Source organism: Cryptomeria japonica, chromosome 11, assembly GCF_030272615.1.
Source record: "Cryptomeria japonica chromosome 11, Sugi_1.0, whole genome shotgun sequence".
Classification (NCBI taxonomy): Eukaryota; Viridiplantae; Streptophyta; class Pinopsida; order Cupressales; family Cupressaceae; genus Cryptomeria; species Cryptomeria japonica.
The window spans coordinates 406,918,429-406,942,204 of NC_081415.1; the positions used below are offsets into that span (position 1 = coordinate 406,918,429).

General features: G+C 41.1%; 1 protein-coding gene across 3 annotated transcripts in view; it reads left to right on the forward strand.

Annotated features, from left to right (window-relative positions):
• LOC131071573 (uncharacterized) overlaps positions 1 to 23,776 on the forward strand; it is a 212,085-nt gene that overhangs the window by 120,907 nt on the left and 67,402 nt on the right. For all 3 annotated transcript variants that reach the window (XM_059214091.1, XM_059214089.1, XM_059214090.1), the window contains 2 exons: positions 23,198 to 23,241; positions 23,379 to 23,418. In XM_059214091.1, the coding sequence (XP_059070074.1) occupies positions 23,198 to 23,241; positions 23,379 to 23,418 (84 nt within the window). The remainder of the gene's footprint in view (positions 1 to 23,197; positions 23,242 to 23,378; positions 23,419 to 23,776) is intronic.

Here is a 23,776-nt window from a genome sequence, read left to right on the forward strand (position 1 = left end):
TTGTCAGGATGTTTGAGAATGGTTTCAGATCTCTAGGACTTATAATGCAAATTCTAGTTTTTAGGAGATTTTTCAAAATTTCAGACAGTCAAATTCTAGGCCAAATCAGGATGACATATGCGAATTTCCAGACTTAGATGATTTTTCGAGCTGATTATCCTTTGAATGTGCCATGATCCCCTAAAATATAGGAACTTAGCTTTTTGGGTCAAAACTTGAAAATTTTCGATAGCTTTCGATGCATGCCAGTGCAACCAGTGGAAACCCTAGGTCCCCATTCTGAAAAAGCAAAAAGTAGACATCCCTAAAAAATAGGGAAAAATTTCTAAAAATAGCCATTCCGAGGATTGGGCCAAAAAATGCCAAAAACGAAACTTCCTAAAAAATAGGAAAAAGCAAAAAGGCAAACTTTCTAAAAATAGAAAATTGTTCAAATTCGTTCAAATCAATTGCGTTCTTTGTCCTTTGGCCTTTCTAGGCACTTTGACGGTATCGGGACTTTGTTATCACTTGGCTTGCAAAAACTGACTTTCAATCTTTTAGACTCGAACCATTCAAAACTTGGTAGAACCGAGCAGAACTTGATAGAACCGAGCAGAACTGAAGCGGAAGGCCACGAGCACTAACAAAAACCCTAGAAAGTAGGAAAAAAGGGAGGGTCCCTATTTGCAATGGGGTGATGTGTGAAAAAGGTCACAACAGTTAATATTACTCAAATTGGATTTTTTAAAGGGAGATACGTATTAGAAAAGCTGATAACTAGCTGAGAAGCAATGAATTGAGCTAAAATGACCAATCGGAATGTTGACATGTTTCTACTGGACTTTGAAAAGGCGTTGACAGGGTGGAATGGTTATTCCTATTTACAATTAACAAGAGAGAAATAATATGACAAGAATAAACTGTATTCCTATCAATAATGCAGATAGAATCAATCAACTGGATTGAATTACCATGAATTGGATAGTACATAGGAGACCCCTTGGTTATATAGGCCAAGGTGAAAACATAGGAGTGCATAAGATTATGACAGGTGTCGTAATCTTATGACATGAGACAAAAGTGATAACCTAAAGTGGAAAAGTGGTAGTGTGATAACACCACTAAAGGTGGATCACCCACCTAAGATGGAAAATTGAACCCACGAAAAGTGGATGTGATAATATGATAAAACCACTAAAGGTGGAGACACCACATAAAGTGGAGAATGATAACATGATAAGTCCTCCTAAAGTGGAGATGCTCCAACAACTCTTATGTGGTTCCCTAAGTAAGCTTAAGTGACATGCAATTAAGACATAGGTGGAGAATTACCAATGCAAAACACCTTAATTACACCAATATAGACAAATCAGAAAATTTGTTGTGTGAAGCTGATTTTGATCAAGGGCCTAAAGAATTACTAGTTTTGAAGAACCAATTATTGGTCACTGAAGAAAAGGTTGTGCAAACCTTAACATGGTCTGAAAAGAACACACCAATTCATTGACCGCCTGCTTCGGAAGGCTCAAGTTGAAGAGAATCAGAAAGGTTTAAAGGCTGGATCCACTTTATCAAATCTGCAAACTATCAAAGGTGCTCTAAAATTAATGAAATCTGATTACTTGCATTTGCTTTCAGACAGAGATCATGCCATCAAGTTTGCAGAAGAGACTTACAAAGTATTCATGTAAAAGGAGAAAGAGCTCGCTATTCACTTTACAAAGCAGAAAATCAGTTGCTTGTTGCGGCCATACAGATGGAACAAGAATGTGATACAAGGACTATGGAGGTCAAACGAATAATTAAAGGAATAGATGAAATCAAGGAGGATGAAATATTGAATGATGATTTCAGCATTCATCACACCATGGAGATTCAACATGTTGATAGCATTTGGGAAGATTATCAAGCGTCTAAACTCATTAATCTAGATGAGCAATTTTCTCATGATGCTTGTGACAATCACCAAAGATGAGATCCAAGTGAAATTTTTAGACTTAAGTTAACGCCTTTTGATATGGTTAAGAAACCATCAAAGATTGCTTGACATCCAAATGAAGAGAATTCCCATCAGAAATGATTTGTTTGCAAGAGGTTTTTCTTTTTAAGGACAAGGGGTCATTTCATGAGGAAATGCAGAGCCTTGTGGTCAGCATGACAAGTTTCTTGTTGCTAATCCTCTAGGTAGACCACCTGATGAAGAATGCATAATTATGATTGAGGATGAAGTTTCCATATGGAATGCAATGATACATGGAGGCCTCATCTTTCCTAACGTTCTAAAGGCACATCCACTAGATGACTAATGGAATGAAATCAAGGTATGCAATATGTTGTATCTTGTTAAGGTATATATCCATGATACAGTTTTCTCAGTGTTGCATCAACATTGCATAGCATTAAAACTTGCATGCTTGAGTTTACCAGGTAATTGGAAACAACATTAGTATGATGAGGAGCTGTGTTGAGTATCTTTTTCACTGTAAAAAAGTCATTGTGAATAACACAATGGCAAATTATAAGCATGATGCTACTGCTTCTATATTCAGTTTTTGTGCAAGAGAGAATTACATGGTGATGTTAGAGGTCGGTAGTGATAGAAAGAAGGCTGCACAATGGTCTACAAGTCGGAATTTCTTCATTAATATTGCTGTTTTCATATAGTTTATCCACTGAGAAATTCCATTTGAATACTAACAGGTGTTATGGCAGACATTTGTGGACAAGAGAAAGAGCACAATGTCAAGCGGTGATTAATTGTGATGATTTTTTAGCTACTATAAAAGCAATTTATATTATTCTGCTGTTCCCATTATCAATGTATATATTAATAATTCATTTTTGCAGTTGTGGTGCAAGTTTGAAGTTGTTGATTTTGATGATAGTAGCCAATGAGTTGATTTCAGATTTGAGCAAATGTAAGGATAAATCTCTAAAGGTCACTAAATTATGGAAGCATTTGGGTGAACGGTTTCAGCTAAAGGAATTGAAATTTTTAGTTCACATTTCCTTGTGTTGGGTTAAACAAATGGTCTATAACTGTCAAAATATAGTTTTTTTTTTTCAAACTAATCCATGTTATTTCTTGAGGTACACAATGAGTTGTTGTGAGTATCATGCTTATTTGTTAAACAAATTATTGTCTTGGATGGCCCAGGATCATGTTTGATTATGGGATTACATGTATTGTCTACATTGAGATACCTTGGTGTGAGATTTTCTATTTTATAGAGGAAGAATCCAGATCTTGCAGGTATCTCAACTCAGTTCATTAGAATGGCTATTATACTAGGCTACATGAAATGAAAGCAAAGAGTTGGCACACATAATTTCCAAATTGTATTAGGCATAGTAAAAACATGGTGAAGTGTTCTTCAAGTTCATTTGGGATCCTGGTATTGGCATATAGGCTCAGATTGCCTAAGTACAAGCAATCTTTGGGAAGGGAGGAGTGTAATGTCCCTTTTTTCGGCCTAGATGTTTGGAGAGGAAATAATCTAATTAATTAAATAAAATTGTCTAAATCAATGCTTTTTGGGCAACTTGTTAATTAATCATTTAATTTTTATAAAGTGACTTTACCTTGGGCCAAAAGGTAAAATAATATAAAGTCACTTACAAGGAGCTCAAGGATTGTTTTTTAATAAATAATTTTACAATAGAATCTCTGAGAAGTTCCACAGGAGTTATAAAAAGAGGCCGAGGAGATTCATTTGATTCATTTTGAATATTTTATCAAACCTTGTTTTCTTTGCAAAGTTGAACATTCTTCATCTCTTTGGCCTTAGATGAAAACCTATGGTAAGATTGGTTTCAGTGGTGATAGATTCCCCCCTAACCAATATTGTATGATTCATTAAGAGTCATAGTGCATGTAGAAAAGATTCAAAGGTGGATTCATACAAGATTCAAATTTGGGCTGAATGTGTGTGAAGTATGAAATTTGGTTGAAGTGATATATCTTTCTTAGGTTTGCCATGTTCATAGGTATAAATCTATAAATGTTTTGCAAGCAAATATAAATGTGTGTGATGTATGTGTGACTGCATGTATCTATCAGAGACCATAGTGTTGCGTGTGCAAGAGGGGAATAAAGGTGGTTTGATGCACAAAGGAGGCATTTAAACTTACACCCTTTATAAAGGGGAATAAAGTCTAGCACAGCTTATTGGGGATCAAAGGAGGTTAGCACAATGTAGACGACAATTATGCCATAGTTAGCTGAATAATACTTGTTATGCTTTGATTAATCAATGGCAATGTAATGGGTTTTAGTTCTCGTAGGGGGTAGTTGGTAGTTGTCGGCGGTTGGCCTTCTTAACCAACCACCAAATGGTATATATATCTACCATTGTATCGGGAACATGATTATGTTACTGTGGTACTCATTACATGTTGCAATAAGAGATCTATCATTATGCCATATACTATTGCGCATTCTATATGAGTTGCTGTGTATGTTCTTGTTGTTGCTCTGTTTACTTTTTGTAATAAAACACATACCCCATAGGGAGTAAACATTTTGGTGCCATTACCGATACAAACTCGGAAGATCAATATGGCAGCAGGTAGTAGGCACGCACAATGGGCCGACCATTCCAACAACAATTACTTGTAACTGAAAGTGATACCCAAGAGGAAGTGACATAGGAGGAAGTATGGGAGGATCAATTGATGAAAGATTTGGTATATCTGTGGGAGGTTTCGGTCACTCACTGCGTGTAGAAGGAAGCTTGGGAGCGAGTGGTCCTTGAAGGCACGATGCGTGGCGAGCACACAGTGAACATTGCCGTCTTCGATCTTCTCGGAAATCTCCCAAGGTTGTTGGCACAAAATTTGATTGAATTGCAAGATTGATGAGAGGAAAGAAACCATGAACGACGTCGGCAACAGATACTGCAAAGATATGAAGAGAGGAACCATAGGGAGGAAGAGGAGTGGGATACGAGTAGACGTCGTACCCCCGACAATTAATGCCCCTATGCTCAAATAAAGACGACGTAGCAGAAACACTCTGGAAGAGGGAGAAACATTAGTACGGAGATCTCTCCGCTTGAGAGAACAAAGTGAAAGGAGAAGGCGGTTAAGAGGAATCCTCGAAGGTTCAGAGAGTCTAGTGAGTAGAAGTCATAGTCGGGAGAGACAAAGACCGCGTATGTGGAATGAGTTGGTAGAGTTTGTGTGGAACCTACCACTTCCAGACTTAGCGGAGGAAGATCTTGCTGACCAGGTTGTACACTCTACTTCAAGTGACAAATATGGAAGCGAGTCCAAGAACAACCCGTTCGTACACTCTGTATGAGACGAAGAGGAGGTACGGAACCTCGAGACTGAGGTTGTCGAAATCTTTGAAACCAACCTATATCGAATTGGGAATCTATGGCTTGTAGAGCAACCAAGAATAGGGGGGTCTAAATTGGAGACTCCGAGGAGGAGAGAGTATAGAAACGAAGGTGACCAAGGTGCGGAAGATGCAGAAGGTGGACACGTAGAGAGTTCGCGCGTGGTTGAGAGTGCAAGAGAGGCACATGAATGCAGGGAGCAAGGCGGTCCAATTTGGCCGAACACACATGATACCTTCCAAGCGAGGACAATGTTGCACAACCATGATACCTCGGAGAGGCAAAAACTTCCGAAGTTCACAGGAGATGGATTGGAGGATCCTGTATGACATTGTAAGACATGTATAACGATATGGGAGGCGAATGGCCAAGATGACCAGGACTATTGGCTGAAGGCATAATCTTGCCACCCTCAAGGGAATTGCCATTGACTGGTACACCGACCTAGACGCTAAGCAGAAGGCGAGATGGATTGATCTAAAGAAGGCATTTGAGGAGGAGTTCAAACTCCTGAGGGATGACAACGAGATTGTAGCAGACTATAGTACCATACAAGGCAAAAATGAGAGTGTACCCGCTTACAACTGTAGACTCGAGGATTTTGGAACAAGATGGAACACCAGCTGGCCGATGGATTGAAGAAAAGGTGGTTCGTGGAAGGACTTGCTCTATCCCTCAAGAGGAAAATGAAAGTTGTTCCTCCACCTTCGTATGCTGAGGCTTACAACCGAGCGATGGACATCGAGAGCGAGAGTAAAACATCCAAAGGGAAGAAAAGGATCAGTGATGATGATAGTACATCGGAAAGTAGCAATAGAGTCTAAAACCGTACAAACTCTTTAGAGGGACATGTTGCGGATGATGGAGTTGAAGGCTGAAAAGGAGTGTTAAGGAGGGCAAGGAATTGTGGTGCACTAACTGCAAGGTGGAAGGTCATACCAAGGGAACCTGCTCGAAGAAATCATTTTGTGACATTTGTCAAGTACTAGACCACTCCATTAAGGGGTGCCCTTACAACTTAAAAACAAGAAGCACGCAAGTGCTCTTTGTCCAAGGGGAAAAACAACCCCTTCGACTACACCTCCAAAACCCCATGCCAACTCTAATCCATCTCTTGCGGGGTACCAAAACAATAGGAGAGGAAACAACAATAGCAATAATAGTATCCCACAAAGGAGAATACAGTATGACACGAAAGGTAGACCCATGATCCAATGCCGCAGTTGCAATGAATGGGGTCACTTCATGCGGGATTGCCAAAATGGCCAAAGCAACATTGCAAAATTGTTATGCAAATGGTGTGGACCCAGAAAGCACGAAGACACCAATTGCCCAAAGCAGAAAGGGGTAAACATGTTGGACGTGAAGGAGCCAGATGAGGAAGTATTGGCAATTACTAGGCTTCAGACCAAGAAGGCACTATATCCTGATCCCCGTATGGAAAAAGAGAGGCTTCGAGAGGCGAAGATGGATATTGAATGGGCAATGGCAGAAGAAAGAAGGGCCTCACATGATGCCACCAGTACTCTACGGTCAGAGTCTGAGAAGACTATAATGAAATAGATGTCGCAAGCCACCATACCCATAAGGTTATCCGACCTTCTACAAACCTTGCCTCAACTGAAGATGGCAATCACCAACGTGGTTGGAGAGGAGATAGCCAACCAAGATAATTGTGAACGAACGAAGAAGCCAATGCGAAGCCACTCGACGACTTAGCCACCGACCCCATGCTATTAATTGTAAATATCGGAAGGAAGCCTACTGTGGTCGAGATGGAAATAATGGGACGAAAGTTGACTAATACCATCATCGACGATGGAGGGTCCAGAGTAAACGTATTGGCAGAGGAGACATAGAAGGGGTTGGGCAAGCCAACACTCTGGCAAACAACCTTCCAACTAGTAGGTGCCGACCAACACGACATGAGGCCGCTTGGGACACTCATGTCACAGAAGGTCATCATTAGTATTCAACATTTTTTCCTGGACTTTGTGGTCATCCCACTCGAAAAGAAGGTGTACAATGCCCTCCTCGAAAGGGGCTAGTTGATTGCTGCCAAGGCAAACCACAATTGGAAAAGAAATACACTTTCCATCGAAAGCAAAGGATGGAAGTATGTTATTGATTTGGAGAATCAAGCTGTAAGTGAAGAGTTGGCATCCTCCGACTCAGATTTTGACGACTCTAATGACTATGAATGGGGTCCTGAGGAGGATGGAACCTAATGACAAGGGGGTACTAGAACTGGAAGGCTGCTCGGAGGATGAGGTAGGATCTCTCAACGGGTTGTTTCACTAGCAGATGGAGGACTACGAGGTCTTCCACCCGGATTGCAATATGCTACAAATTTGTGAAATTAAAGAGGTTGGTGAAGGTACAGAAAGTACCACCTTTCCACCAGAGTATAGAGACATGGAGGGAGTGGCGAAGGTTGATGATACCCCAACCCATCAGTTAGAGAGAGATAAGACCATCAAGTATGAAGAGCCAAATATAAAAAAAGTAAACCTTAGGGATGAGGATAATCCGAAGGTGATCTTGGTAGGGGACGACAGGAACCCTGTACTGAAGGCGGTAGCATTCAAGATATTTCTTGAGTACAAAGACACCTTTGTGTGGACATATAAAGATTTAAAAGGGGTACCTCCATAAGCATACACAAAATCCCTCTTGTATCGGGTGCGCAACCCGTACGGAAGAGGCCCTACATAATGAACAAGAACTATGCCGCTAAGGTGAATGAGCAGATTGAGAAAATGTTAGAAGCAGGCATTATCTTCAAGGTGGAAACAAGCGAGTGGGTGTCACCAATTGTTATTTCCCTGAAGGAGGCAAACCAGATGGATCTGTGTAGACTTCAAGTGTCTAAAAGTAGTTACAATCAAAGACCCTTTCCCAATATCGTTCACTGACAACATCTTGGAAGAGGTGGCGGGCCATGAAATGTATTCGTTCTTGGATGGGTTTTCGGGCTATAACTAGATTAGTATTGCGGGGGAAGACAAGTTGAAAGCCACGTTTGTGGTAGAAGATAAGATGTACGCATACAATAGAATGCCATTTAGCTTGTGTAATGCCCCAACCACCTTCCAACTAATTATATTGCATATTTTTGACAAAATTTCTGTAGGGAATTTTAAGGCCTTCTTGGACGACTGGTCCATCTAGAACTCACAAGGAACCCACCTCACGACACTCAAAGAATGTATGGAGAGGTGCCGAAGGGCACAGTTGGCCCTAAACCCAAAAAATGTCGTTTTATGGTATTTCAAGGAAAGCTACTTGGCCACATTGTGTGCAAGGAAGGGTTGTCGACAAACCTCGACAAAGTAGGAGTCATCATTACAATCGAGAGCCTTGAGGACGTGATTGGAGTGAAATATTTTCCTTGGACATGTACACTACTATTGAAGATTCATTAAGAACTTTGCACAGATCTCCTATCCCCTCGACAATGTGACACAAAAGGGAGAGTCATTCGTGTGGGGAACTGAACAAGAGGCCTTCAGAGAAGTCAAGTCCCGGTTGGTGAGCACATCTATCCTCGCGTACCTCAACAAGGACAAGGAGTTCCACGTACATGTGGATGCTTCCAATTATGCCATTGGTGCCACATTGGCACAAGTGGGCGTACAAGGGTTAGACCACCCAATCTTCTTCGCTAGCCGACTACTCTCCAAGGTAGAGCGGAGCTATAGTATGATCGAGAGGGAGGCACTTGGCATGGCGTATGCCGTAAAAAAGTTCCAGCATTACCTGCTAGCAACACCCTTCACATTCTACGTGGACCACCAGGCATTGATGTACTTAGTAAATAAACCAATTATCCAAGGGTGAGTAGGTGGGTGCTCTTGCTACAGGATTTCACCTTCACCATCATAGTATGGCCTGGGAAGAGTCTTGTGATTGTAGATCAACTGTCAAGGATTAGGTTTGGAGAGCCCCCAAAGGGGGTGAATGAAGATTTCCTGATGCTCATCTATTCCAGATTGTGACATTAACACCATGGTATGAGAACATAGGCGAGTACTTATCTACCTCTACTTTTTTGAGAGCTATGCTGCCAAGTGAACGATGGAAGCTGGCTCTGAAGAGTAAGACATTCCAGCTAATCAAAGGATTTTTGTACAAGATGGGGTCGGGTCAAGTCCTATGACGGTGCGTAATGCAAGAAGAGATCCAAGGAGTGCTGAGAGAAGCACATGAAGGATTGGCTGGAGGACATATGGGACCGGATGTTGCTACATGGAAAGTACTACTAGCTAGACTATGGTGGCCAACCCTACATACTGACACTTGTGAATGGGTGCTTAGATGTGACACATGCCAGAGGGTAGGTTAACCATTGAAGAGAGATTTTGTGCCTTTGTTTCCTTCACAACCACAGGAATTGTTCGAGAGGTGGGGTCTCGACTTTGTTGCCCCCTTAAAGGTTAGTAGCATGCACAGGTGCAGGTACATTGTAGTGGCAACCGAGTACCTCACGAAATGGGCTGCGGTGAGAGCACTCCTAGATAATACCGCCACTAGTCCGGCAAGAAAACTGTACGAGCAAATTGTGACATCTTTTGACATTCCTATTCAGATCACCAGTGATCGTGGGGTGCACTTTGTGAATCAAGTCATCTGGGCCATGTCGGAGTTCAAGATATTTCACAATCTATCTAGCCCGTACTACCCTCGTGTGAATGGCCGGGCGAAATCTACTAATAAGGTCTTGGTTTCGATCATCTACAAGTCGTGGGGTGGAGCAGGAAGACTGGGAGGAGCGCCTTTCGACAGTACTGTGGGCATATCACATCACATACAAGGTGATGACGGGGCATGCCCTATTCCAACTCATGTACAGGCAGGAAGCCGTAGTACTCGCTGAATACAATGTACCGAGCGTACTCATTACAATGGAGAATCGATTGGGAGATGCTGAAAGCCTTGGTGAACCTCTGTTGAACCTCAAAAGGCTGGACGAACGGAGGATGATGGCCCAATGGGCAACGGAGGCAGAAGTTTTGGCACGACAAGCACCTCCGACGAATGAATTTCCGACCAGTATAGTTGGTCCTCAAGTATAACAGCCGTAACGAACTTTGGCCAGGGAAGTTCAAATTTCGTTGGTTGGGGGCCATATAAAATCCAAGAGTCTGGCAACAACGGTGCAATCAAGTTATCCACTCTCGACGACAACCCCATCCGCGATCTCGTGAATGGATCAAAATTAAAAATCTACTGAGATAAAAATCTACTGAGAAAGGCTCGTGAGCATCAATATGTTGGGCTACGCCACGAGAGGTGATTGGATAGTCGGAAGGAGCAATGTGCCTGAAGAGGATCCAGTTATTAAATGACAACCATATTGAGCCAATGAGGACTGGGCCGACCCTGTAACCTTCCTAGATGAAAGGATGGTGCGGAAGGAGGTAGAAGGTGTTGCAGTATCACGAGTGCATAAGCACCTCAAAAATGCGTACTTTGACACACTAGCCTTATGGGTGAGGCTCGATGGCCACAGGCGCTAGAAAGCTTCATATGAAGGAACCCGTCAAGCCTACTTAGCGTATGAAATTGATGAAGAAGCTGAAGCACGATGGAAGGTGGAAGAGGCTATGAAAGAGGAAGAACCGGAGGACGATGTGGAGGAGATTGACCTCGAGGAATATGGTGCAACTCTTGGTCCATGTTTAAAAATGGTTGTAAAGGCCGATGATATGTTTATTGCAGAAAGATATGGTCATAACGAGGAATTGGTCAAACAATGCATAGCTGAAGGGAAAGAGGCTCTATCTGTATCCATTTCCAACTCACTATGGAGAGTCATTCCTAACCCAGCCGAATGCCAAAAGATTGATGGCGAGGAGGTAAAATGGTACCAACAATATGGAGGCCGATATGTGGATGGGAGGTATAAGGGGATTGGGCTAGCACCCCTACTAGACAAAATCTTTGACCTGGTATATGTTGGAACCTGTTGTGAACAGGAGTGTTATAAAACACCGCTTGGAACATGTTGGTGGAGATACGCGTTGGAAATAAAAATGCGACCCTAAGAGGACCCTACAAGGGTAAAACGAAAGATGGGGACTAGTGATGAGGAGCCTAATAAAAAACAAAGGAGAGAAATTGATGTAACAATAATAGAGAAGCGTTTCGGAAGGAAAGTCAGGAGGAAAAGAGAAAACAAATTGAGAAAAACAATTCATATAATGAAGCTAGGAATTCAAGCATGCAAGAACAGGTCGAGAAAATTTGAAGTAAAAAATAATTACTGGAAGATGTTGAAGGCATGAAAAATAAAATTTAAGTATTTCGGCATACGAAATTTTTTTTTGGAAAAAAATTTTAAAATTAGAAAAAATAAGGGTGGTTGCAAATATTAAAAAGAAAGGGTTAGAGTTGATTAAAAAATTAAAGCAAATGAGGGAAATAATAAAGTTAAGGGGAGAGAAATAAAATAAAATTAAATGCATCAACATTTTATAAAAAGTTGATGAATTATGTACTCCTAACCCTAAACCTGGCATATAAGAGTTATAAAACTTCACAAAATGGCCATTTAGCCTCAAAACGTAGGAAGGAAGAAGTGGAGCTCGAAATGAAGTGGCAAGCAAAAAGATTTGTAGAGAGTTAGAAGGAAGACCACCTACCGTACAAATTTGTTTCGTATAGATATGTTTTTGGAGGGATTGTATTCTGTACAGATACAGGGAGAAGTGCAATCGAAAGGTTGCGTATGTAGAGAAGGCACATCGTACACCGTACGGATTCAGGGAAGATTGCAGGCGGAGGAGAGTACATCGTATGCCATACGAAGAGGGCATACAGAGAATTGTGTATAGATAGGGAGCACACTGTACGTCGTACAAAGGGTGCACTTAGTGAAGTTTGGCTACACAGTACAGACGGAGTTTGGCTACACCGTACGAATGAAGAGGAGAAGAGAAGTATTGCTCCACCGTACGAATGAGCTGTACACAGTGGTGGCCACCGTATGGACGAAATTGTGCAAATGGAACACACGAAGTTGCCAAAAGAACTATCAATGGCCACATGTAGGAGGAGAAATTTTGATCGTACACAAAAGTTTACCGTACGTCGTACGGTTATTGGTTACAGATACTCACAATCTTCAGGGGTCTGTACGATCATAAGGGAGCCATCACCTGTACGAAGTTGTGCTGTATGGAAGCCATTAATCATTCGGAATCATGCAATACTCAAGCTGAGCCAAAGGAAGATTATATCGTACGAAGCAAGAGGACCCCATGTGTCCAGTTGGACGAAGGGGGAAGGTGATCAAATTATGAAGACAAGTGTGGGCAATCCTAGTCGGGCCAAAGGTGACCGTTATAATAACGGTCAGCAACCAATTGATAAAAGCCATAAATTCTCTTGAGGTTGCATTTCAAGCATGGTAAGCAGCAGTAAAAGTAAGAAAGTGCGGCAATGCACCCAAAAGGATGAGCAGGTGACTATGGAAAGTTTAACTTTTGAGAGTATCAGCGGCATTGAATGCCGCACCTAGTGGTAGGAGGCCCCTGATGATCACCCATTGAAGGCTTCGTTGCGCATGGCGCAGGTGGACAAGGCAATTCAAATGTCTATGTTCAATTTATGGGAGTTTGAGCCGGTCTTGAGGACACTGGTTGTAGGGTATGTCTGAAACTCCAACCAGTCGGTGATTGAATTCCAAGGGAATAAGATTTTAGTTTTTTATGGGGCTGGAGAATTCACAAAAGTATTCGGTATTCCATCGAGGGGGACGAATGTGGGCAAACCCTCCATGAAGATGGAGGAAAAGCTGAGGTTGCTGCAATTGGTCTACAGGAGTGACTTGACAGACGAGTAGTGGAAGGGGTTGTGGAGTAGCACAAACAGCTGAGGGGTGAAAAAAAGTTATATCAGCATAGCCGAATGGAGGTGTATCTTGGACCTGATCAAAAGTTGGCTTATGGGGGCAAGTGGAGCTTCATACATTGCTGTGTGGATGATTCGGCTAATGAACGACATTATGACATGCCTGATATATGATTGGGTATTTCTTCTCTCGGAGATGATCAAGGAATTCTTGACTCTTGAGCACAAGACTTTTTATATGGGGCATGATTCTATTGGGCTCTTTTTGGAGGCCCTACGGACACAGGTACCGCTTGATGAGTATGGAAGGTTCCAACCACTCAGTCGTGTGGAGCCCAACAAACCCCGATGTTCTACTGGATGCACCTGGATACGCTATCAGATGACTAGTTTTAGAGCCGGAAGAAGAGACTGCTAGACATGCAGGACCTGAAGCTGAGTGTTGATGAGGAGGGTGTCGAAGATGAGGGAAGCGCAGGCAACAAAGAGGATGTGGTAGAAGTTGGATCCGATGACAGTGAGAGTGAAGACACTTCCTTTCGGGTGGCCGTGCATAGAGATGTTGGGGAAAGTCAGCTTGGGAGTGAGGACGGGTAGCTGGAGCATATACCAGCCAAAGAAGATGACTCAGCTGAGAGGGGAGATGATCGAGTTGGGGAAGCTGGGCAGCCACTGAGAGTCCCCGTAGCACATTCGAAGATACCTACTTGTTGACGTTTTTTTATGACAACGTCTAACACAAAATAAAGTTACCAATGGTCACTTCACTCTCTCTTGATCAAAGTTTAGCCATATGCTAAGATTGCGGAAAGTTCAAATGGCTAACTCCAAGGTTCCTTGATGCAACGGACGTGACTCAGTTGGCGGATGTGATTGCTGGTAATTTAAGGAGCCTTACGTTTGGATCGTTCTTTCACTTCTTCACTGTGGCTGGAACTTCATCATCGGATATGGCAATTTTGGGATGTTGTTGCTTCGAACGGACTAAAATGAACTGAAAATAAAGGGGAAAGGGTTTTGAAGGATCTAAATCTACTCCTAAGAACGGTGATAACAACAATTAATGCTTTGGTGGACAAATTCCAAATAAACCAAGCTCTGCTTCGCCAAGTTTAACTACAACTCCACAAGAACCGGTGCAATCTTCTGAGGATGTTGAAGGATTTTCAAATCGAGAAAGTGCATTTGAATACCCAAAATGGCGCAATCCAAACGACTGACCACAACCGAACTTAGCAGATGTTTAGTGGATCAGGCTAACTTTACACTGCAACTTACAATCAACAAGATGCAAAAAGTATGAAACATGGAAATTCATCAAACACCATTACATTCTCTATTGAAATCAAAGCACTTTATCTAACAACTGAGAAAATAAAATTCTACTCTTAAGTGAGGAAGGTGAAACCATGCAAGTTTTGAAAAATAATTTAAGTGGACACCATCAGACGACAATGTTTCACAGTTATTTTCTCAAAACATTATCACAACAATTTCAGACAAAGCTTTCCCTCAGATACAAATGAGGGGGATCACCCCTTTATATAGGCCTTAGGCCATGATTACATGCAAAACCCTGATTGGGGTTTTTCCTAAAAGATTCCCCACTCAAGACGCAACAAGGTGGGAATCAACAATTAATGCCCACTAAGCCCATATACAATGATTTCAAATAATCTGAAAATGGCATCCATTTGTGCATTAAATGCACCCCATTACATCAAATTTGCCCAAAATACCATGAATATTCCCCATGCAGACATAAATACCCATAATTCTCCATGTGATAGTTACATGTGGCAGGAACCTGTCATAAAATCATTAATATGGTGGCTGCATGCGAAAGATGCTCCATTAATTCTTCATGCGTTGACCCTGCTGCCACATGGCAAGAAACCCCCGAAGAGAGAAAACTTTAGGAGATATAATGTCCCCTTCTCCGCAGTGATTAGTTCAGTTGGCCGTTAGCCTATTTCGGAGGCCCGTAGGCTAGTCAGGAGCAGAAATTAGGGTTTCCTATTTTATAGGAGGATTCTTTGGTGTTTTCAGGGGGTGTATGTGGGAGTTTGACAGTTTGGATTTTGGATTCCTTTTGGGTTTTCAGAGAGCTTGAAGATGGTTCGACATGCATCTACATAGGGTGACTTTTTCCGGACTTACTATTTTTAGTAAGTGTGACGGTTGCTCAGAATGTGGTTAAAATCACTTTGGAAACACTTACTCTTTTTAGCAGCATGCTATTTTTAGTAAGTACTATTTTTAGCAGTTGATGTCAGCAGGCCTGTTCAGATGGTTATTTCCGGTAGGTCAGTTTGACTAGTTGGTCTTCCAAGCATTTTTGGGTGCTATTCTTGGCAAGGGTTCTTCAACTCAATTCAGTGACTATTTCTGGTAGGGCAATTCTCTCAGCTTGTTTCCCCATATCCTTGGAGCTTGTTCTGGCAGGTTCAATATTTAATGGAAAATGGTGTTTTGAATTAAATTATAACTTAAGGCAAAGGTTGGACGATTTATTTTAAAGGGATTGCTTAAGTTATATTGATATCTAAGACATTTCCTTAATTATATATTGGGCGATTTATTGTTGAGGAAAAACAGTTTATAAAGTGAAATATTAATAAGGCAAGATGGACGCCTTATGGCGAAATAAGTTAATTTTATAGTGTATTTCACTTATCTACCTTGGATGCCACAGTATGATTTTATTGTCATTTTTATAAAGTATATTTGCTCCTATGAGAAGGTCGATTTGGAGAAAGGAGAAATGAAATGTAATTTCAGAATAATGTGAAGTGAATGTGCATTTGGTTTTGGCGTTCATTTGGAGGGAATGTGAATTTGAATTTGGAGACACAAAGTCTATAAGTAAGAGTGTTGGGCTCTTGTTTTTGGTATCCAAGAATTTTTGTAATGAAATGCTGCCAAAATGCAGAGTGAAAGCTTCGGGGAACATTTACCTCCTAGCCATAGCTTGATTTCTTGCTTGCAATACAGCAACTAGTCGAGTTAGAGACTGCTCTTCATTCAGAGGAGTGGATTGAAGATAATGTTGCAGATTTATATATTGGATATCTGATTTTTGGGAGTGCTATAGTGTGTCCTTGTTGCTAGTTGTGAAGTGTGCTGAAGTGGATTTTGGGTCACAGGTCTCAGTGTGTCATTCTCCTCGTTCTGTGTATTTCATCTTTCTTTATGGTTTAGGTGATTCATTTTGCAAGTTTATAGAGCTTAAAATGGTGTGTTGGATTTTATTTTTGCAAAATCGTACCTTAGCTGGGCGTACCATGTGGCTGAGCGCTTTGGAATGCGTGCATAAATTATTGGGGTCGATTTGCCATGTTTTGTTGTCCTAGGAATGATCTCCTACCTCCTAGTGATCATTTGCTTTCAGTTTCGTGTCATTTGGTTAAGAATTGGGTGAGTTGTGAGTGTTTTAGTGGGATTTGGTGTTGCTGGTCTGTGTGTTTTCAGCGTGCTGGAGTATATCAGAATTAGAGTTTTTGGTGTTTGGAGTTGGTTTTGGGGTGTGTGAGTTCATTGGTGTGAAGAGAAAGGACTTGGTTTCATTTGCAGCTGTTGGTCATGTTATTGCACTTGGTTCATCACTCTTATATGCTATGATTCATATTGTAATGCTGGTAGTAGTACTAATAGCGGTTTCTATTGTTCTTTCTTGTCCCACTGCATAAGTGGAAGAGGCTGGCCTTGCCGCCTATCTTTGGAATAGTGATTTCCCTTAAATTGTAATCCATATTGTGCATTGTAAAGCTGGTTAGTAGTACTAACAGCTATCTAATTGGATTATTGCTGTTAGTCCCATTGCATAAGTGGAAGAGGCTGGCTTTGCCGCCTATTTTGAATATTGTAATACTATCCTCTCACTGCATAAGCGGTAGAGTTGATTTTAATTTTATTTCTAGTTGTCCCGTTGAACAAGCGGTTGAGTGATTGCATTCTTCAGTTGTTTAGCTTGTCCTTGGCTGGTTTATCGCCAAGTGATTGCATTGTTTTCATTATCCTGCTGTATAAGCGGAAGGGGCTGGCTTGCCGCCCGAAGATTGTAATCATTTTCAGTTATTGGCATCTAATGATCCCCTTGACACTGTATGCTCTCACCCTCCCAGATTGGGCTCTCGGTGATCAGAAAGTGGAGGGTTTAACAAGTGTTGTGCTGAATGTAATTGTGGAAAAAAATTGGGAAAAATTAAGGGGGAATTATAGTGGTATCAGAGCTGGTTTTCTTGCCAGCTTGTGTGTTTAGTTGATCAGAGCACAAGTTCTTCCTTCCATCCTATTGGGTCATGGTTTTTTGGTTGCATATCAGAGTTTGGAAGAAAGTCTACCACAGATAAGTCTGTGTGAGTTGATGCAAGGATTGATTAATATGATGAAGGATCCAGATATTAAAATAGGGTTCTAGGTTCTAGGAGAGAGAAAATTCTCCCCCGAATCCAAATCTGAAAGAATTTTGAAATTTGGATGTGATTTGATGCCCAAAAATGGATTTTCAAAATTTTTCCTAAGGGGAATTTTCTCGTTCTGTTCATCTTTGATTCCTTCCGTGCCTTGGAATTTTCATCTTCAATTCATCCTGGGCGTAGAATTCATGCGATGAAGGAATTTTTCTTTCTTCTCTATCCTTGACTTCATTTCCCTGTCTCTCTTTTCAACTTCTTCCTTGGGCGGAATTTTCATGTCATGGAAGAATTTTATCTTGGAAGGAAAATTCCTTCCTTAGCTTCATTTGGCACCTATTCCTTTCCTAGAACACATTTTCTCCATGGTGAAGGAATTGTGATGTGGAGGAAAAATTCCTCCTTAACCTCATTTTGACCTCGATTCTACTTTACCCTTGAGGAAGGAATTGTTTCATGTCTTAGCCAAATTTCACATTTTCCAAGAATTCTGCCTTGAAGGAAGGAATTTCCGACACTTAGTCAATTTTTACGTTCCTGGAATTCTCTCTTGAGGGAAGGATTTCCAACACTTAGTCAATTTTTCCACTTTCTTGGAATTCTTTTCCAAAGGAATGAATTTCCAACACTTAGTCAATTTTTCCACTTTCTTGGAATTCTGTCTTGAAGGAAAGAATTTCCAGCACTTAGCCAAATTCTCATCTTCCAAGAATTTCTTCTTCTTGGGCGCAATTCTTCCCTGAGGAAGGAATTTCTTCAATCCTGAACCTTGATTTTTTACGTCTTGCTTCCAACCTTGGGCACATTTTGGAATTGGAGAAGAAATATTGGAAATTTGTTCCTTGAGGATGAAATTTTTGTGCTCTGTGAATTCATCATGTCCGCAGGGAGCTTTTTCATCAATTTGCCACATTTCCTATTTTTTAGGAATTTTCCTAAAATTTAGGATTCGGGTCCAGGTGAGAGAATTCTCTCATGATTCCAAATTTGCAAAAAATTCCGGATTCTGATAAGATTTGGTGTCTAAAAATGGAAATTTAAAAAATGTCCTGAGGGGATTTCTGCATTTCCTTCCTCTTCAACCTTTGGATTTTCATGCCTTCGACAAATTTTCAATTTTCCAACTTAGGAGTGGAATTCGTCATTTCCAAGCCTTGGAAGAATTTTCAATTTTACTAATTGGGTATAGAATTTTGACTTTGATGGGTGAAATTCTTGCTCTCCATGGATACCTCTGTTTGGTGCCCTCCTGACACTTTGGGCGGTATTCTGCATTGAGGGAGGAATTCATGATTTTTAACTTTCTCCATCATTACCTCCCTTTGGCGCCTCCTTCTTCCCTAGGGCGCTATTTCCCTTTGGTCAAGGAATTCAATGACTTCCAAATTTTCCCTGCTACTTGACTTTTGGCACCCTCCACAGTGCTAGGGCGGAATTTTACCTAGGCCAAGGAATTCACAATTTTTCTATCCCTCCATGCATACTACATTTTGGCGCCCCTTCTACTTCATGGGCGCTATTTTCCAAGGAAGGAGGAATTTGTCCTTTTCTTCATCATTCCAAGAGCATTCCATTTGGGCACCTTACCTTGGCTTGGGGTGGATTTTGACAAGGAAGAAGGAATTCATGATTTTTTGTCTCTCCATGCATTCTTCATTTTGGCGCCTCTCCTAGGCCTAGGGCAGAATTTTGCCTTAGTCTTGGAATCTTGCACTTCTTCCATTTCTCCATGGGGATGTGAGTTTAGCGCCCTTCCTTGTCTTAGGGCGGAATTTTCACTTGAGGAAGGAATTTCACTTGTTTTTGGATTCTCCATGACTTATTGATTTTAGCACCCTCCCTTGTCTTAGGACGAAATTTTGCTAGCAGGAAGGAATTCAATGCATTTTGAACTTTCCATGACCCCTCACTTTTGGTGCCTTCTTCCTAATTTGGCTACTGGATTGCCCGAGGGAAGAAAATTCATCTTTCTTCCTTTCCTGATGCCAGACTCCTTCATTTGGATGTTAGATTGACTTATTGAAGGATTTTATGTTGCTTTCCAGACTTGGATGATATTTTGAGCTTTCCACTCCAGGACTTGATGCCAACACTTGGCCATTTTTGACTAATTCTGTCTGCTTTTCAAACCTTCCGGATTTAGAAATAGTCGTGAATGCTTGATCTTCATTGCTTGCCTGAATAGTCCTATTAGAAATAATCTTTCCAACATTAGAAACTTTTCAAAATGTCAGCGTTAGACCCTAAAACATGACACATAATTACTTACTATAAATAGAAACTTACTAAAAATAGAAAATACGAAAAATAGTAAGTTTGCTTTTTGGCAAAATGAAGACATTCCAGGACTCAGTAAAATCCCTAAAAAATAGGAACATTCTAAAAATAGAAAGTTGCTCCGTTTTGGCTCAAATTTTACTAGGAGGTTCCTTGAGGGGTCTTGATTCTAGTGATATGTTCAGTTTTTCCAAAACCCTAAAAGAAACCCCTAAAATCTAGGACTAAAGGCTGAAACCCTAAAATTGACAAAACGAGCCCTAGACTTAGCCAAATTTGCTCAAACGAAAAGCAGACTTAATCAAAATGACCCCCAAACACTCGCAAACTGAGGAAACTGACCATACTGCCACAAAAAGACCCAACAACAAAAAACCAAAACACCGAGAGGGCCTAAAAAGTAGGGGGGCCCCATTTGCAATGGGGCGATGTGTGAAAACGTCACAACACTACTGCACTGAGGTGCTTTGGGAGCCGCATCACATTTGCACCTGCACAGTTTTCCCCAACAACACACTTGATTTCGCCTGGAGCGATAGTTCTGAGGGTTACCACACTTGAGGGATTGGAGGAGGCCACCCCTGTAGCAAGATTGGAGGAGGCCACCCCTGTAGCAATTGCCTAGCATAAGTAGCCTATCCGTACTAGTATCGTACTAGCAGACAGAGTGACAGTCGCCACCATACTAGTTGCTACAGTGGCCACTGTACTTGTAGCGGCCGCACCTCCTGCCACCATACTGACTGTTGTTGAAACGGTATCTGGACGAGTTGCCACACATGAGGAGAGCACTAGACCTTCCACTGGATCAACCTAGGAGGTTGACGCTTCGTTGGACGGATGGCTGGAGAAATTTGCAGTAGCACCTCGAACACCTTCACCTCCATCACCCCATACAGTCGAGGGTACGTATATTAATGAGAACTTACAGCCGGAGGGAGGACATGAGGAACTGGTAGTCAAATTACATCCAGAGCATGCAGGGGAGACGAGCAGGGAAGCAGAGACAAGGAGAGGACAATTATTGATATTGAGGAAGAGAGCATGCAGTTGGGGAAGTTAACAAAAGTCTCTAGCCAAAAAGAGGACAGTCAAGAGGAGAACTACATTTGGGTTTCAAAGCCCGACCCTTAGGATGCACTTGGATCCATTCAGAGGTTCTTGACAAAGTTGGATGACCTCATTGGGGTCACCCGTGGGATTGCAGAGTTGGCCAAATAGGTGGATGCAGGTTCGGTAAGGGAGGCTGAGAGACTCCTCACCTTCATGAGGAGTGGTTGTGAGGAGTTCGCCCAATATTTTACACACCAGGGCTGGCCATCTAAGGAGACGGAGGAGATGCTTACATCCTGGCAATATGTGCATATCGAGGAGGGGCAGGGTGGAGTTTTGTCTACCTTATAGGACATGGAGAGCTCCTTCAAGGAGATATTCTATCAGATGAAGAAGGTTGAGGCAGGGAGGATAGCTACAATAGGGGAGGTTGAGGCAGGGAGGATAGCTACAGTAGGGGAGGTTGCTGTGGTTCAAGAGGAACTCGCAGTTCAGGCGAAACTCACTTCAATTGAACAACAACTATGAGCAGCTCTAGAGGGCGAAGTGGAAGAACATAAAGCATTGGTAGCAGGACAGAGCACTTAGATTGCGGAGATGCAGCAATGCCTTGTAGTAGTCATGACGCAATTGGAGCAGAAGGAGAAGGATGTTATAGAGGCAGTTTACATGGTGAAAGCAGCTAGGGAGTGCCAGCTGGTGGCGGAGCAGGATCTGCGACTTTGTACGGAGCAAGTCCAGCGCCTTCAGCAATAGCTTCCGGCATCCTCGATTATTCCAGGGACGTCCTCTCACCCTCCCAATGCTAAGTAGTTTTCAGTAGTTGTATAGCCCCATTTTGTTTTTTCGTATGGAAGACGTCTTGTTTTTTGGGGGGGGCTGATGTAGACAGCAATTATGCCATAGTTAGCTGAATAATACTTGTTATGCTTTTATTAATAAATGGCAATGCAATGGGTTTTAGTTCTCGTAGGGGGTAGTTGGTAGTTGCCGGTGGGTGGCCTTCTTAACCAACCACCGAATGGTATATATGTCTGCCATTGTATCGGGAACGGGATTATGTTACTGTGGTACTCATTACATGTTGCAATAAAAGATCTATCATTCTGCCATATACTATTCTGCATTCTATATGTGTTGTTGTTTATGTTCCTATTGTTGCTCTGTTTACTTTCTGTAATAAAACACATACCCCGTAGGGAGTAAACACGCAACATATTACAAGGAAGCTTCCACACCTAAAGACTGTCATACATCCTTCCAAGGCAGCAACGAAAAAAGAATTAATTCTTTTAAAGGCTTTAAAGCTTACACATAACCTAGTGCAGCCTTCAAATAAGATTCAAAACCTGCCGTAGCTGCTAAGAAGGAAGTCATAGCTTTTTTAGGCTCCCATACCATCCTTGCAAGGGGCCATATCTTTATTTGGGAGCCATACAGCTATCACAAGGGGTTTAAAATATATGAAGGCTACTGATTGGAGCATATGGAATCTTCTTGATGAGGTCAGCAATGATTTTCATAAATTTATATTGTGATTTCAGTTTGTAATGAATATATATTTTTGAATATGAATGTCAGCAACAGTAGCTAGCATATTTGTTAAATAATTTTTATGCACGTACTTTCAAAAAATAGTAGTCATTCTATGATGACTATTTATGAATCTATGCCCAAACAAAACTGAATGCAAACTGTCTGACGAAATGCCTACAAGTCAGAATCAGAAAATATTGCAAGACTATAAACAGAAAATCTTGACAGGGTTCTATAGTGGTATCGGAGCATGCATGATTGTTTGTGATAATTGAAAATATTCAAGGATATTCCAGTGCAGGATATTACACCTTCTCAGAACTACTCTGGATTGAACAAACTTAACCATGGAGTTTATCCCACAATCAAGTACACTAAGCACTATATAATTAAATTTCTTAATATATTATTATTATTTAGTATCTGATTGTTTATTAAGTATTAGTGGATACATTTCTGTCTAAAATTTGAGACTGTTCTCTTTTTAATCTATCATATATAGATTTCTCTTGCTTCAGTTGCCAAGCATAACAGTTGTTTGTATAATAAAGAAAATCGTTCTTTTATTGAGGGACTGTTTATATTATTATATATGGTCATATATGGTAGTTGGCTCATTGTTGAACATATCTCAAGTTTTATGCTTTTATTTTTCAACTTTTACATGTTTTCTCTCTTTACTTTTTTGTCTCTTATTCATGGATTATGATTTTGTTATAACTCTTTTTGGCTGTCCAGGAGATGGAAAGGTCCCATTAATGCTCTCCCTTGGGCTTTTCACAGTAAGTTCACCTACTGATTTGGTTAGGTTGATACTGGTTTACTCAAAAAGTAATTGTTTGTCCTCTCATATTATATGCTTCAAGCTTTTATTTATCATTTAGTCGTGGACTATTAATATACTCTTGTTGGATTGCAGACATTAACTGCAGGTCTGGCAATGATTGGTCGTCCAGGAAAGGAAGGCTCCCATGTTCTATATTCTACATGTTCCTCTTATTGTTTTTTTATCTTTATATGTGGTTTCTTACGTGAATAATATTTTATAAGAAGAACATGGAGGTAAGGAGACATTTATTAAGTGAACTTGGGTTTTTAACGTTTCATTCTGAATCCTATGCCCATGTTTTCTGAAGAATGTGCTTTATTGATCTGCAATCACTTAAACTGAATAATTAGCTATTGGAAAACTCTCGATTTGGAGTTATTTAATAAAATCATAGTACATGATCAGAGAGTGAAAACAAGTATAATGACCTTCAAGAATTATTTTCAAGTTGCTGAAATAGGAATTTTTTTCCCTCATTGTCCATGTAT